The following is an 18,281-nucleotide window of genomic DNA, read 5'->3' as shown; positions in this document are numbered from 1 at the left end:
TTTTGGTCACCCTACAGCTGTTGTATGGGTGGTCATCATAAAGGCGTCTAATCGGATGATGATAAAAGTTAACTGATTCTCAGCAATAATCAACGCCAGAAGCAGTGTCTTACTAAATACAGAACAGCTGTTTACTCCAGGAACAAAAAACTATCAGGAGGTCTAATTGATGATTTTACTGTATTTAAATTACAACAGGCTTTTGCATTTTAGAACCCGACATTTGTAAAAATATTCATTAAAAATTTGAAAACTTTTAAAACATTTATTGTTTGATTGATATAATCATATATATAATCAATAAATGCTATTTATTGAGAAGAAACCTGGGGTATAAAGATACCTATCTCATACAAAAACAGACACGACAGGACTTATGCTCATCACCAGATTAACTTAATTAATTAATAAAAAAAAAAACCTATTACCTATAACATTAAAGAAAGATACTAGACAAAGATAATATAGAGTCACATAAATTTGTTTATGGATAGGAAAATTATTATTATTTTTCAAGAACATTTTACTAATAAATGCAGTTGAACTTCACGATCTTCATCTGTTCCTTTAATTTAAGAGCAATTCAATTATGACAGTCTCATTGCTTGTAAAAACCCAACAAATGACAAAAATTTGCTTACTTTGAACCCTCCTCATGACAATTTTAAAGAGTTAGGATATAATCAGACGTTATTTTTGATGGGAACAACCGTTTTATTTAGCTTTGTTTTCTATAATATAGTATATACTGACGAAATTACATAAAATCAGCATTGTTTTCTATCGTAGATTGTATATATTCTGGCAAAATTATTGGTGGGGGATATTTCCTGTAACCTTTAATTGTAGAATATAGTCACTGCTATTTTATCATAAGAGAATACATATATAGGTGACGGGCAGTGCATGCATGGAACCCAAATATTTAATTCTCATATTTCTCTTCGTCCAGCGACGAAGAGGAGGTCCGAGGAAACTGCGGTGGGAAAAATGTCTATTAGTATAGAAAGTATTTCTAATTATTTCTAATTATCGGAGGCCATATCCCTACAATTATCAGAGCAGATAACGATGCACATTGGAAATTGGATAATGAAGGTTCCTATGTGCATACACTCTGTGTCCAACGAAGGTAATCAAATGTTGGGATCAGTCTTAGGTTAACAGTGGTGCTGGTACAGAATTTATATGTATTTGTCACAATGGAATGACCTGTAGGTATATTTTCTGACTTGATCTTATAGTACTTACTGAATATTAGCTTGAACTCTTTTGTGTATATATATTTTTATAAATATATAGTTTTTCCTTTTGGGATTCGAAATACTGGTAAGTGTTACATTGTATGTCACTGTGATGACTTTCATTTTGTGCTCAAAAGACGCTTTCAGTAAAATGACACGATTTTTTAAAATTATTTATTTATTTTTTCACGTCATCATTTTAAGGTAATCCGATCATCAGGTTCTGAAAATCAGCTTTTAAGTGATGGAAAATGCTCACAAAAATGTCTCTGATTTCACATAGTAACGTGAATTTACCACTGGTATTTCTTCAAAGTTTATAGTTAATCCTATTATATATATATATATATATATATACATACATACATACATACATATATATATATATATATATATATATATATATATATATATATATATATATATATATATATATATATATATATATATATATATATATATATATATATATATATAATTAAGAAATAAACAACAATGTTAAAAAGTTCTCTGGGAAATGAACTTGGTTGGTCACGTGATCAAATCCTGTGAAGCCCGAAGGGCTTCTCAGAAGATTTGATCACGTACCAACCAAGTTCATTTCCCAGTGAACTTTTTAACATTGTTGTTTATTACTTTTATTTACATTTGAGACGAATATTCTGAATAGGACTGCATTTATTACACGAACGGCCCGCCGTATTGCTATGTTGTGACGCGCAATGACCTAGAAGTTGTTTGGTCTTGAGAGTTCGCCTCGCTCCAACATTTGAATACTTACATTGATGTTTAGCAGTCCAGTTCAGGAAATATCTGTTCATAATGAAAAAACAATGATCGCTACTGGGAATTATCTTACTATTATTGTACGAGTTCTTTATATATAAAGTCAAAAGCGGTGCTATCGTCTTCAGTTTACATACCTTCAAAGGAATTTCGGGTTAAAGAGGTAAGCGTGATTTTAGGCTAATTAGAAACATTCTTCACACCGAAGAAAGATCTAACGATCATTTGTTGAACGAAAAAAAAATATATGTTTCAATAATTTTATCTTTTTCATCGCTTTGACGGTTCAGAAGTTCCGAAACCAGTGTCACTGTGACAGAAATATGTAGACAAGATATCGTCTCGCTGTGTGATTCGGTCACGCCATGACCTCTGACCCCCTAATAAGTTCATACAGAATTGAACATATTTTCTCTTCTATAGGTTCATCTAAGAAAAATATTTGCAAATGTAAATATATATATATATATATATATATATATATATATATATATATATATATATATATATATATATATATATATATATATATATATATATATATATATACGAGGGTTGTCCCAGAAATACGCGAACATTTTCAATATCTTTTGTTTCACAAACACTATAAAGTTAAAAATTGGCATACATCATGATCAGCATTTTTTGAATAATGCTTGAAAATTTCAATGAAATATCACTATAAATAACTTTTTCCTCTCAGGTAAACGAATCTTACAAATCAGATGTCGGTGCAACACTGACGACGTCAAAACGTAGCTCGTGGCGTTTGTGAATTTGTTCTGGAAATGTGCTTCTGATAAAATTCGTTTAAATTCATTAAGCATAAATTTGGCACTGTATTTAATTTTCTTTTATCCTCAATCCCGATATTAAACCTAACAGTTCGCATTGTTTAACAGCGGCCTTCACTTAGACATATGACGTCCAGCTCCTGACTTTCAGTTTTCTTCTTTTTTGTTGGTCTAAAAAAACACCTCTTCTATCGCATAACCAGTCAAACCATCCTCAAACCTCTTCAACTAGGGATTAGCCTGTGTCTCATATTTATGTTTCTGTCTTTCCATCGTTAAAATCTCTTTTATCGTATGGACAGGAGTCATATCCCGCTCAACACAGTACTGCTTAATAATTTGGTGCTCCGCATCATCGCCAAACGTCACCATTTTTGGCAATATCAAATTAAAAGTGTTTTGGCATACAACGTCATATATTTGTCATTAATGATGTCAAATTAAAGAATTTTAATACACGAGTACACCAGGTCATAGAGTATTTTTGGAGGTAAATTTTGTGACATTATATTTCCGTACAGCCTGGTAATAAAGAAAACTTCATTGACAATGCTACTTATAAAAGTCAAAAAAAATTGCCGTGCGCCGACCACCGATATTTAACACCCTTTAAATGCTGTTTTTATATACTGACATCACAAGCCTAAAATATGTTGTCAAAATACCGAAAATATCATTTTCCAACAATGTGCAAAAATTTATTAGTTTTTGTCGAATAGTTTCTGAAATATTCAAAAAGTTCGCGTTTTACTGGGATAACCCTCGTATATAGGGAAAATGATCAAATCTCAAATATATTTTCAGGAAATGCGAATAAAAACACCAGCTATGCATTTTCTAATTGAAAATTGATCAACAAATATAATTTAGGATAGAAAAATATAAGTATTCAGGCATTTGGAGAAAATTGCATCTTTTTGATACTTGAGTGTAGTTTAGTTCTTCTCTTTACTTCAATTTTTATATAATACATAATGTAAAAAGCTTGTGCTATCATTGCTAGAGATCACATATTATATCTTATTTCATATCATGCTAATAAGCATTGGTGTTTAATGCTAGACGAGTGACATACCTTAAAAAAATTCCATTTCTCTAAAAAATGAATTCTTTTATGGGGTACAAAATTAATGTCAACTTTTTACAAGACTGTTTCTAAGAATTCAAAGAACCTTGAATCATATTGAGATGCATAAAATGAAAATTGTTGCAAAAAATATCTCAATTTCAAGCTTCATTTTAAGACCTTTTTAATAAAATAATAATTTAAAGAGTTATCCTTCCTGACTGAGTATCGGATATCCTTAAATGTATACTAATTAAGCATGACCAATAAAATTCGATCTTAAATTTCAAATTCTGCTTTTAATTCTTTTATTGTGTTCTAATGTTTTCTTTTTTCAGTTAATATCTCTTACTATGGTGTTGGATAGTTGCTGTGTCCTCGGAATTTTATTGATGGCCGTGGAAACATCCCTTACCTTTCAATTTTCAGCATCTTCCTCACTTGGCAAGTTTGTTCTGCTGTTACCTTATTCTAGCCATATCAAATCATCTTTAATATACATATATCAACTAAAAGCTTCTGATTACCCAAGCAGTTTCTAACTTCATCCGGACGATTTCAGGATATGTCACATACACATGTAAAAAGACTTTATACAACTACTGGAATTTATATGTATAGTCTGGCAAACTTGGATGCTCAATTTTGTACGATTTTGTTTTGTGCCTCAAGTGCACATAAATGTTTCCCTTTCTCCCATTTTTCTATTACTTCTATTTTTTGTATCAATTGGGATTTCAAACACTAGCAGGCCAAAGATTTAAACGTTGTCTCATAAAAATTATTTATTTATTAAAAATCATGTGTAAAATTGTACACATGCAGTATACAGTTTTGTAGAGAAATGTTCTTTTTTCCCTATTTTTCACAAATATATAGTGTTTCTTGTACAACCAGGTTCCTCAAACTCGAACTTCATCAAACGATTATTGATTGGAACATAAAAATGAAAAAAAAAAAAAAAAAGAATGTCATTGTCCATTTTGGCGAAGATCATTTTAATCTGCCCATATAATTCTCATCTCTGGTGAAGTCAGACTTGTGAAATTTTGGTTTATTACAATTGAATTGTCTGTGTATGTGCTTGAAAAAGAGCAAACTCAATTTTTAAAGACAGTCTTGTAAGACGTAGTTCAAGTAGATGACCAGTGGCTGCAAATTCAGAAACAATAGGTGGAGTTCTTAAAAAAAATCAAAATTACACTGTATATGCATGACTGATTATTTTCTACTTTTGCTAAGTTATCAACAAATTCTCCATAAACTTGTATTGCAAAATTCCTCATCTCAGATTATTTAAAGAAAATTTAATGTCTGGAGGAACATTTTGATATAAAGTAAAGTAGGGGGTAATCGGGCAGTTAGGAAAGTTATCTCATGAAATTCTTGTAATATTCATCATTAACTGGTAGATGGCTTTTGCATCATAAAATGACCAAAGTAACAGAAATTAGAGCAAATAAACTCGTAAAAAGTGCATGACCATGATGCGTAAACATCTTAACTCTAGCTTAAAAATAGAGGTGGAATTCATTTACAGGGCTCATTGTTACAACTGCATTTTAGAAGAACCTGGCTTATGTTCCACATCCGATAATCTAGCTTCGACTTTCTTTCGGAGGATGCAAATTCTTCAAAATTACGTTTTTTATACGTGTAACATTCCAGTCAACTGAAGTGAATTTGATATACCGTACCTTCGCTAGATTCTAAAACTTCTTTTAGTGTTTTAGGATGAAGTATGAAGATAACGAACAGTATTCAAGCTCAAAAGTCCATTGAAACAATACAAATTTGGAGCAGAGCAAACACGGACCTCTTAAAATCTCAGGGATCAGGTGCCACGGAGGAGTAAACATCCTCTGTCGACCGGTCACACCCGCCATGTACTCCTTGTCATAATCGGACAAACGGAAACATTCGTAGACAATTCAGTGTGAAAATAATGGCCTTACAATTTGTATGAAAAACGTCATGCAGTCAACGTTCGACTTAATGCCAGATTGTATTTGCTGACTAGGCCATTGCATCGCCCATAGAATTTGCGAAGTGTTAACTATAAACGATACTGTTGATATTTTTGTTTCATCAAATTGTTTGCCAATATTTTGCCTCGTATAAGAAATTGTTCATACGTAAAGCATGCTTTTGCGTATCATATTAACTGGGAGACATAAACTCCATATGCAGGTGATAATGGTATATTGCTACATAAATAAGATAAGTTGACGATAGAAAAGTTGAAGTCATTACGTTTATCATAAAGTTTTGTTGTAAGGTTAACATTAACGTCTTTTTTCTAGTAAAATATCCAAATATGAAACGATAGTCTCAGACTTTTTAATATCTTTTATTTGAAGTTAAAGGGATATCGAATAAACGTAGGAATGAAAATTAATATTGTTTATTGATAAAACGTCGCCGATGTCTCTAAATGCTGAATTGAGGGCCACAGCAAGAGACTTCTTCTCACGTAGAAGGTTTTAAATAAATTCTGCTTCATATGAATACAAAAATAGGTCTGCTAATAAGGAGGCACAACTAGTATCCGAGGGAATTCCGACAGATTGTTGAAAGACGATCTCCAAAAACTACATAGATATTGTCAATCAGAAACTCAAGCATCTTTTTAAGTTTTGCATATGCCAAACGAAAAGGTAAAAAAAATTTACGAGTTCCTTTTTTTTAATTGAAAAAAGCAACTGTCAATGATGTCAAAAAGCTTGGACTTTAATATATCGTGGGGAATGGTTGTATAAAGGTTTGAAAAGTCGTACTTTTTTGGTGTTATTGATTTTGGTAAAATTGTGTAATTTCAAATTTTCTGAAAGTTCCTTGGATTTTTTTAAGTATCCAAATATGATTTACACCAATTCTCGAATATATTGTTGTACAGTACTCCTGAAGTTTCTCCTTCAGTGCTGTTCATATTTTAGTGAGAAGTAAAGAAAGATACTTGGTAGAACATTTGCTAATATATGTATCTTTGTTTGCCAGGATTTTTATGTAATTACGAATCCAGTATAAAATTCAATCTGATTGTTGAGAATATTAAAAATATTTAAAACTGACATAGGATTTTGAAGAATTTCCTCTTTGGAAAGGGAACTATAAGTTTTAAAGAAAAAGGTTTTAAAAAGCTTATTTAAGACATTGTGTATCTGCAGTTGATTGTGACTTTGAGCAAAGCATGTGTGGTTGGACAACAGGCAGAAATTTTTCCTCCCCGGTAGGCAGCAATCAGTACTGGAACCTTTGTCCGCATCTCCCCACCTCTACCGACCTCCAAGACACATGTGACGTAAACCTTGGATTTAAGCATGCTGATCCATTTTCAAGACATAGATTGCACGAAAAATGGCAACACGGCAATGTCAAAGGTAAAATGTTTTTTCAATTGGCAAATCGTAACTTACCCCTGTGTTTTATTTTTCATTCAAAATTTAAAGCTGCTTCTCTATTTCTCAGGAAATTCCGGCATTTTTTTGGTTTCTCCTAGGTCTTCTTGGACTAAGTGGGTTTGTTCTGACCTCCAGTAACCGGAACGTTGGGCGCCCTGAAAGTAATAAGTATAGGACTTTCTATACTTCCTACGTATTAAGTGGGGAACTGCCAGCTTTTTTCCTGTACAGATGCCTGCGTTATTCTTATGCCATAAAGGGTCATTCTGTCCTCATTGTGTCTTATATGGAAATACTAACTCAAAGCAGGAACGACAAATTCCTGATGGAACACGGCAGCCGTTGGTTGACAAACAGCTCAGAGGAGTGGATTAGTGGTACACAATCTGTGGATCTTCCACTCATTCCCAATTTTAGGGTGAGTATAATAAACTGTTTTCATTTATAAAGATATTCTGTTTAATCCATGTTCATGTAAACTGCAACGAGATGAGAGTATCTGAGATGACTGTTTTTTACATTGCCTTGAGTATAACTTTGGTTATCTATTTACACATCCACTTGTCGTAAAGTTCCTTCATCAGGAAAAAATATACATCTCTACTCTTTTTCAAAGGTTAGTGTTACATGTAGTAATAAAAATCATCAATGATATATATACGATATTTCTAGATAATGTTCAGAGTGTGGTTCAGATTTAAAGGGAACAATGTGATACATTTAGACAATATCAGTGTCACAGAAGGAATATGCAATGGTGAGTTCATTTTACTGTAGACTATGGTTTCGGGTCAACGTTTACTTCAAAAGCAAGCAGTTTATTTATGTTTACTTATTGAAATGCTGATAATGATGATCAATAATATTGATTAAAAAATTTATATTACGAAAGCACCATACTTTATCGCAGCACTGATACTTGCGTTTTGTTCAGGAAGTTGCCCTCTCGAAATGTTTCGCTGCTCCAGTGGAGAATGCATTTTACCAAGTCTTGTATGCAATTCCCTTAAGGACTGCAAAGATATGTCGGACGAAGAGACATGTAAGACGTTTTAGATTTTAAATTTACGTGTCAAGTAAATTAATTGGTTAATAACTATTGTTCTTCCTTTTCTACTTTGGGGTTTATGCAAACACGTTAAATGTTTTACATGTGGATATAGTTTGTTATAAGTGTCTCTAATTATAGGTATATGAAGTATTTCACATTAGTATTAGCTCAACTGAGCTGAAAGCTCAAGTGAGTTTTCTGATCACATTTGTCCTGCGCCCGTGTGTCTGTCTGTTCCTCTGTAAAACTTTTCTCATTTTCGACTTGTTCTCGAGAACCACTGGGTCAATTTCTACCAAACCTACCATAACGTATCATTGGATAAATGGCATTCAAATTTGTTCAATGAAGAATCACTCCCTTTTGACAGGGAAATAGTCAAGAGAAAGGAAAAATAGGGTTGGTATCTTACAAAAATCTTGACTCAAAAATCACTTGGCCAGAAAAGATAAGACTTTTGACATCGTAAAGATCGATTCAAGTTTGTTCAAATCATGGCCTTAGGTGGTAGAATGGGGCCACAATAGACGGCAAAAGTTTAGCATTGGAATACAAAGGAAAAATCTTTAAAACTCTTCCTAGAACAGTAGGGTCATGATTAGTGATATGCAAGCATTCACAGGTAGTGTAGGTTCAAGTTTGTTGAATCCATGGCCACAGGGGGGTGGGTTAGGGAAACAGTAGGAGATCAAAGATTTATATGAGATTATGGAGGAAATTTCGTTTTAAAATCTTCTCAAGGATGACAGAAGTCATGATTAGTCATATTATTGTGTATGTATCCTCAGATTTGTAGATTTTAGTTTGTTCAAAACATGGTGCAGAAGGATTGGGTCACAATAGGGTATCAAAATATTTCATTGTAATATGTAGGAAAATGTTGAAATTACTTCTTGTAAAGAAAAGGGCCTTTATTAGTTATATAATTACGCAGGTATTCTCAATTTGTTTAGATTTAAGTTTGTTAAAATCATGACCGCCGGTTGTAGGGTGGGGCTATTGTTCTGAAGAACAGCAGGGTCAAAGTGACTCAGTTGAGCGTTGTGGACCATGGGCATTGCTCTTTTTTATTTCATAAAAAGTTGATATTGATATCCTGTTCATCTTATTTATTGATTTTCTATATCCCAATTAAGTCCGACTGTGACGTCACTCATTTGTCTCTGTATTATCAAAGAGCTCCATTATTCTTCAGTTGAAAACATTCATCAACAGATTCCCTTCACAATACCATTCTTTACTCAACTACAAATAGAAATAGCATAGAAATAATTATCAATGTAACATAAATGTTTTGATTTTTTTAAATACTGAAGCATCAATTTGTCAACATATTTCTAAAACACCTGAAACAGTGATAAGTGTCTGCATTCATGTAACACCGACAGCAATACTTCACATTACCTCCTTACTAATAGTGTTTTGTCGTTCAAATGTCGATTTTTTTTGTCATTTTGATTGTTTTCAATCTCAAAAAATCCTTAAATGCAAAAAAAATGAAAAAAAGTCTAACAACATCATTGCCATGCCGGTTGGGTCGGGACCCGAGTCGAGAAGAAATCGTCATTGTTTCTCGATTTATTCAAGTTAAAATGAAAATTGATTGATTTTTTTTTTTAGTTTACATCTAAAAAGTGTAAATTTACCCGTAGGTAAAGAAGCCTCTCCATTGCTCTATTTACGAATAAAAATACATGTACCTTCTAACCAAAATATGGGGCTTTGGGTCTATCACTTTTAGAAATGAAGAGGTTCCCTAACATTATTTCATTACACAAAATCCCTCATATGTAGAATAATAGTTTATGAATAAATTTTTATTTTTTTAGGTGAATCGGGAACAGTGAGCAGTCGGACAAAAGACATTTCTTTAGAACCAGCATCGGTTGATGTCTTTTCAATTTGCCCTTATTGTCCTCCTGAAAACAATATTACCTGTGTTTCTTTCTGTCCAACATCTTGTTTATGTGCTGGAATAACCCGCCTCTGTAAAAGATCTACTCCTTCTACCTATATTTACTTTGTCCAATTATCAGAAATGACCTGTGGTGCACTGGATGTTTTAGAAATAGGAAGAGGGATTTATCATTTTGACATTTCTTTCTCCCGAATACGCTCTTTCAACATCACGGATAATATCAAAATAGAAAAACTTACTGTCTCCGATTCTACCATTGAAACTCTAAACATACCCGACAAAATGGTAAATTTCATACAGTTCAAGAATTTGAAAGCAAATTCAATTTCATTTTATACGAATTCTGTGTATTTACATTTGATTGGAAACCTCCGTATGTTTAATGCCTCAGTTTTTCTTTACCTGCCTTACGTGAACTTTGAAGGTAACATTCTTTCCGGTGCGACAGTTATATATCAACCACAGTCCTATGCAATAATAAACTCACATAGCATACTTGTCCTAAGGAACTGCAACATATTCCAAACCCTCTCCGTCATTGATGTTAAAAGTAATCATGTAGATTTAAGCCACAACAAACTTAAGTCGTTCTCGGTGAACGATCGAACACACACATTACTGATAAGCAATAACCAATTGGAGAGGATAGTCAAACCGGTTTTTGTGACACGTATTATGTCTCTAAAAACAATTAACATGTCATTCAACAAAATAACCTATCTACAGCAGAATGACTTCGCTTATTTTTTCAACCTCCTCTACATAGATTTAAAGTCCAACAACATATCCTGGATACATGACGAAACGTTTGCAGATCTTGTCAAATTGCGTTTCCTAGATCTATCAAATAATTTCCTACAGACTATTAAAGAAACGTTCTTTCAAAATCTGGAAAACCTGCAGTATCTTTATTTACAAAGAAACCTTATTAGAACAATAGAACTGGAGTCGTTTTACGCTCTACAGAGTCTTGTGTTGTTAGATTTATCAAGCAATAAGATAACATTTTTAAAAGGAAGATATTTCCGAAATCTTGAAGAACTGAGATACTTGTATCTCCAAAATAATGATTTTCAGGTATCGGAAGGAATGTTTGACGGTTTGTCTAGCCTCATATTGATGCAGGTAGATTTTTTCTCCCTTTGTTGTGCCAAGCCAAGAAATGTTTACGATATAAAGTGCGTAGCTCCTGAAAATATGATTTCTTCTTGCAATAACTTAATAGCTGTGCCCATTCTAAATGTTGGAATATGGTACATCGCATTGTTTGCAGCTTTTGGAAACTTTTTTGTGTTTTGGTATAAGATGGTTTACCTGAAAAGACAGTCTGCCCAGGCACATTTTATTTTAACGACTAACTTAAACTGGGCTGACTTTTTAATGGGTGTTTACCTTTTTATCATAGCAATAGCAAACCTCGTGTATAATGGACGTTACGGACTAGAAGACTATTCTTGGAGGAACAGTTATTTTTGTACCATTGCTGGAATACTTGCTACTCTGTCTAGTGAAACATCAACATTTCTTGTCTTTTTAATTACATTGGATAGATTCATCGCCATAAAATTTCCTTTCTCGGGAAAAGGCCTTACTAGAAGTAGAGCCATTATCCTGTCCATGTGTTCCTGGTTTATTTCCTTATTTCTAAGCATATTGCCAATTATCCCTATGCAGTCTAAATTCTTCGAAGGATACTATGCACGTTCTGGAATTTGCATATCCTTACCGCTATCTGTTGTCAAAAAATCGGGATGGCAGTACTCCATGGCGGTTTTCATCGGCTTGAACTTCCTTCTCTTCATGGGAATTTTTATCGGACAGATTGCAATTTTTTATGAGGTGATAACAGTCGGAAGAAATGTGACCTGTTCTAGATCGAGGAAAAGGGAGTTAAATCTGACTAAGAGTTTGGCTGCGATAGTTTTCACAGACATATGTTGTTGGATCCCCGTTGGAACGATAGGTTGGTAACCTTTAATGCATTCATGAAGTGTTTTATGTATGTTCATTACTTAAAAATAATTAAAGTGTAGTTTCAAATCCCATCAGCTCACATGTGCTGAAAGATAAAGTACAAGTATTTCTGAGCTAAGTTTGTTCGTGGTAGGTATGTCCATGTCATTTAGTGTTTTTGTCTTTTAATATTTCATGTATTCTATTGATGTTCGTTGACATTTTTTCTATCTAAACTTGTATTCTTTCGAGTACGGAATTCAAATGATTTGAAAAGAAAGATTGTGTCTTCTTTGCAATTGAAAACACCAACTCCTGTTAACTTTAATCCATTAGAACATGTCATTGACATCCTTGGTTGATTTGGCACAACCTGATTGCCATGATTTGGATTTATAAAGGTTTTTGTTGATGTTATTGACCTGAGGCTTATATAACTCTCACCTGACATCAGCAAAAGTAAGTCTTTCAATCAATGATATGATTGTCTACAATTGTTTTTGTCTGATCAATAGAAAGGGCTCACGGCTGTGTGACCAGTTGACGGGGGAATAAGGGTATGCTTACTTTTCCATGGAAAATTATCCCGCCCCTAGTGTTTGTGTTGCTTTAAATTTGTTTTGTTTTAATGGATTTTTTTCCATGATCACTGCTTGATTGTGCTTTCTTAAAGCATTTTCTGTCTAGTCTTTGCTAGATTTCAGCCAATGAAGTGTGAAAATGTACCAATAAAGATAGCATTGTCTAAAGATAAAATTGACGAAGACGAGAAATAATACTAGTATAAGAAAAGAATTTATTGAAAAAGATATATAACTTTGCTATCTATGATTTTACATACATGAAGTCAATCACAGATTTGAAAAATATCGATTTAGTTTTTATTTAAAATTTCTTCAAACAAAGCGTTCATGTTCATAAATCTGTGAAAAATATGTAATTGTTCAAAAATTCTATTCTCAAGAATAAATAATCTAAAACATATATTAAAATTGAAAGCTCTATCATTTGTTATAGTAAAATATTCGTTCAAGTATGGATATTAGGGCTTGGAATGGATCAAAAGAGAGATTCAAAGAAAAAAAAGAAATATACGCACAAATCATCATTGGAAGAGCAAGAGTACAATAAGCCAAATTAATAGGACGTCTTCTTCTATACGTTTTATAATTACCTATAATCTTTTCTTCTAGATTGGTTCATAAATGTTAAAATCCATACAAGGTTTACATAAAACATTTTTTTGTAAATTAAAAACGTGAAGATAACGAAATCAAATCATGGTCCATGGGCTAGGATAAGGACACAACAGGGGTTCAAAATCGACTTACATAGGTGAGTAAGACCCTAATTTTATAGACAAGCAGTAGCAGTTTATCATGCGATGCCCACACTTTTCATCTTGCCCTCTTGTGTTAGAATGCAGGCACAACAGAGGCTCAGATAAATGCTTATGAAATGGTAAGAACAATACTATTAAAATTATCTGGAAAATGACAAGACAAAATCCCTCGTTAATTATTTTGACGAATCAATATGATTCCAAAAATAACGATTTTAGCATGCTTTCTTTTGTTGAATAGATGCAAATTAGTTTATTGTTCAAGATGATTTTGTTACAATTTGATTAACATAATTTTATAAAGTATCTTACAGGACTGCTGACCTTTGGAGATATCAGTGTGTCCGGTGACGTTTATGACTTAGAGATCATTTTAGGATTTTTCTTAATTACAGGACTGCTGACCTTTGGAGAGATCAGTGTGTCCGGTGACGTCTTAGAGATATGTCTTAGAGATCATTTTAGGGTTTTTCTTACAGGACTGCTAACCTTTGGAGATATCAGTGTGTCCGGTGAGGTCTATGACTAGATCATTTTAGGATTTTTCTTACAGGACTGCTAACCTTTGGAGGTATCAGTGTGTCTGGTGAAGTTTATGACTGGATCATTGTCATAGTTCTCCCTATAAATTCCGCCCTTAATCCAGTCATCTACAACTTGACTGCATTTATGAAGCACAAGGTACCATTTCTTACATGATTTAGTATAAATTGGCGATAGGCCTTTATTTTCCTAGGAATTTCCAAGATTTAATTTTAAAAATATTTGGAATTTTAATGTATTAACTAATGATGCTTATGGTTTCTGAAAAGATTTTGCATTAAAAATATTAATTTGATAGCGAGAAAAACATGCTTCGAAATCAGATACCTTGAGAAAAGAGTGTGCAGGACTGAGAAGAAAACTGGAATCAGTACAGGTTCTCTCTCTCTCTCTCTCTCTCTCTCTCTCTCTCTCTCTCTCTCTCTCTCTCTCTCTCTGTGTGTGTGTGTGTATGTGTGTGTGTGTATGTGTGTGTGTGTTTTGAGAAAATTTGAGAAATTTTATTATTTGTAAGGGTTTGTTAGTTTTTGAACAGTTTAAATACTGTACATTGCAATACAACTTATTCGTATTATGTAGATTCAATAATATTTAAACACTATAAATTCAGCGAAAATTAGAGTCGTATCAATCAAGGAGCTTGATGGAGGACTGTGCTGTATTGCAAAGAAAACTGGATTCAATGCAGGTCTCTCTCTCTCTCTCTCTCTCTCTCTCTCTCTCTCTCTCATTTTGGTTCTACCTTGGTCATTACTTCCCATAAAAGCGTTTTTCATACAACAGGAATTTATTTTTCAGTCAATGCATTCAAATTGTTCCTGTAAAAGAAAGACCATAGAGAAATTAGACAACAGCACAAATACAGAGACATATAGGGTTGGAGTGACAATGGAAACAGATCCACACTCAAATGGAATAGGTGTAACTTACATAAAGTTGGAAACCACTTTCTGATCTTCTCATTTATGGACTAGTGTCAAAACTGCCTCATTTACTTCCTGGTAACAGAAATATCACTGCATGATCACTTACAGCCTGTTTCCTGGCAAAAAATTATAAATCGCTTAATTTTCGATGTTATCTTGAAGAAACTTGTTCTTCCTAGTTATATTCTATTAACTTAAATTAATTTTTGAAATCCTCCTTTAGCTCACTATAAGTACTATGCCGTGTATCTTGAGTCGGTATATCAGCGAAAAATGCACTGGGATTTATCTATACATGTTTATACGTAGTTTGTAGCAATTCTATTCTCTGATGTCTTTTAAGTCACAACTGAATTGTAATTTTAAAATGAAAGAGTACATTTATTAAGTTTATAATAAAGCATTGATTATTTAATATTCAAAGGACTTTGAAAGTTTAAAGTACATAGGGAAAAGAAATAACACAACCTTGGGATAAAAGTATTTATTTATTTATTTATTTATTTTGCAACTGAAGACCGTTTCAATTGTTTTCAGTTTGTTATGCCCACGCCTATGGCGTGTTATACGTTGCATTATTAAACTTTTTTGTTATTCCTATTAAAACAATTATTATTCTTGTTCTAAAACACATCATTCCTATTCGATAAAATGTGATTCCTATTCAATATTGTTATTCTTTTGCGAAAAAAGTGATTTCTTTTCGATAATTTATCATTCCTATTCGATAAGTTATCCATATTTGAAAACAATGCGACTCTTATTTGATAATTTTGTCATTCCTATTCGATAATGTTGTCATTCTTATTCGATAATTAAATGATTTATATTCGATGAACATTTTATTCCTAAAAATATTTAAAATATCATTCTTATTTAAAAACACACAATTCCTATTAGAAAATCTTATTCTTATTCGATAAATTGATCATTCTTATGCGATTTTTTCTCTTATTCTTATTCATGAATTGCATTCTGGGTAATATGATGTGTTCCATTGTAACGACTCTGCTCTTTGAATTGATTGATTGATTGTTGTTTAACGTCCCTCTCCAAAATTTTTCACTCATATGGAGACGCCACCACTTGCAGGTGGAGAACTACAAATTTTGACCTATACTCGGTACTTAGTGCCATTTGTGCAGTGAGGGATCTTTTTCGTGCCAGCATCTACTGCGACAGGACCTCGGTTTATACGGTCTCATCCGAAGGACGTGTCTCCACGTCCCGCATCGGGATTCGAACCCGCGACGTAAAGATCAACTCCTTATTCCGCGACTCTAGAGCAGACGCTCTAATCACTGCGCCACGCGAGCGACCTGCTCATTGGAGGCTCGCTTATGCACAGGAATTGACTGACCGTCACTATTGAGCCATAGGTAAATAATTTTTATTAGATGTTGTTGACATTTTAATTATATTTAATTCCTATCTAACCCTCCTGCAACTGTCCAGGGATTCCCGCCAAGACCTACTTTAGCTTTTTAAACCAATAAGACATCAGTTTACAACCAGTTTTATTTTCTGTCACGTTACCCAGAATGTAATTATTGAATAAGAATAAGAAACAATCGCATAGGAATAATAAATTAATAACAAGACCATCAAATAGGAATCGTATGTTTTCGAATAGGAACAACAAGTTAATTGCATATAGATCACATATGATTGGAATAAGAATGACAAAATTATCGAATAGGAATAGCATGTTTTCGAATATGAATGACTGTTATCGAATAGGAAACACACTTTTTTATCGAATATGATTGATACATTTTGAGAATGGGAATAATATTTCTTCCAATAGGAATAACAATTTATCGAATAGAAATGACAAATTATCGGATAGGAATCACATTTTATGGAATAGGAATAATATGTTTTAGAATAAGAATAATGAATTTGTTGAATAAAAATACTGTATGTGTACTAAAATAAGCGGGCTTCATATTTTAGGGGCTTTGGTGCGAACAGCAATGCGCTAATTCATGAATACCGTTAATAAATCATAAATAAATATAATCCATGTAACACTAATTCATGATTACGCCAACCGCTCAATGCCTAGTAATTGCGCTAAATTTTGAATACGTCAATGTATGTACAAGTACAGTAACAAAAGGTATAATACTGCAACGTTTTACGCGCCATACACGCCTCTCAAGTTTACGGAATACTTAACAGTTCCAGTGATAAAACGTCTTAGATAAAAGAAAAGTGCAAATATTTTATTTAGAGACAATATATTTGTATACAGTTTCACACTTTATTTTTGCCATATTGCTTTGAATTTACGGAATGGCTTTAAATTGCTGCATGACAATGAAGTTCAATAGATCAACTAACCAAAACTATTAGGGACAAAAATTATTATTCTGACTAGATATAGACTATATGTCCAAGATGTATTTCTATGTAGACGTGTGACATTAAAATGAAATTCACTGTAAAAAATGAATTGAAATTTTTTGGATTTTAAAGCAAGTTTTGTTTTGCTTTTTAAAGAAGATTGAATGTTCATTTCTGCTCCGATATATTTACAAACATTCTCTAGTTTTTGCAAAAGCTGTTTTTTTTTAACAACAATAATCTATTCCATAAACCATGATAAACACATTGTCTGAGAAGCTTCTAATAAAATCGTCTGTCCTCTAAGCCAGCACTAAGTTTGTTGAATACACTTAATTGAACTTTCGGTAATGAATTTTAAAAAAAGATATTTCAAGTACTAGTATTTGTTTTGATTTTCGTATTGAAATTCCCCTGACTAGTAAGATTTTATAAGTAATTTAATTTTTTTTAATCAATCAATGTTCCTTACATCTTTTCACATATCCTTCATTTATATTTCAAAGGGTCATAGGGAGAAGGGCTACAATTTACCAATTATAATTTAAGTACAATTATTGACTCGAGGATCAGTAAAATTTAAATCAATTTGATGGTACCTTTTACCTTAATTTAAATATACGGAAACAAACTAGTTGGTGTTGTTAGTGATCTGATTAATATGTGATTTAGTCTGTTAATATTGATGGCATTAATATATACGTTGCTGTTATAAAGAGAGAACAATGTATTATAACATTCTAATAAAATCGTCTGTCCTCTAAGCCAGCACTAAGTTTGTTGAATACACTTAATTGAACTTTCGGTAATGAATTTTAAAAAAAGATATTTCAAGTACTAGTATTTGTTTTGATTTTCGTATTGAAATTCCCCTGACTAGTAAGATTTTATAAGTAATTTAATTTTTT

General features: G+C 32.7%; 1 protein-coding gene across 1 annotated transcript; it reads left to right on the top strand.

The window, feature by feature from the left end:
• The first annotated feature begins 1,071 nt into the window (after nucleotides 1-1,071).
• Nucleotides 1,072-15,052, top strand: LOC133197633 (relaxin receptor 1-like). Its single transcript, XM_061333753.1, has 9 exons — nucleotides 1,072-1,132; nucleotides 7,031-7,312; nucleotides 7,390-7,709; nucleotides 7,964-8,048; nucleotides 8,226-8,333; nucleotides 10,172-12,223; nucleotides 14,109-14,236; nucleotides 14,397-14,474; nucleotides 14,897-15,052. Exons 1-9 carry the CDS (start codon nucleotides 1,072-1,074, stop codon nucleotides 15,050-15,052), a joined length of 3,270 nt encoding a protein of 1,089 aa, XP_061189737.1.
• The last annotated feature ends 3,229 nt before the right edge of the window (nucleotides 15,053-18,281 follow it).

This window comes from Saccostrea echinata, unplaced genomic scaffold, assembly GCF_033153115.1.
Source record: "Saccostrea echinata isolate AGI-Se365-2 ecotype Australia unplaced genomic scaffold, CSIRO_AGI_Sech_v1 ptg000001l, whole genome shotgun sequence".
Classification (NCBI taxonomy): domain Eukaryota; kingdom Metazoa; phylum Mollusca; class Bivalvia; order Ostreida; family Ostreidae; genus Saccostrea; species Saccostrea echinata.
Note: the sequence above shows the minus strand (reverse complement) of the source record. Positions and strands in the feature narration are given on the sequence as shown.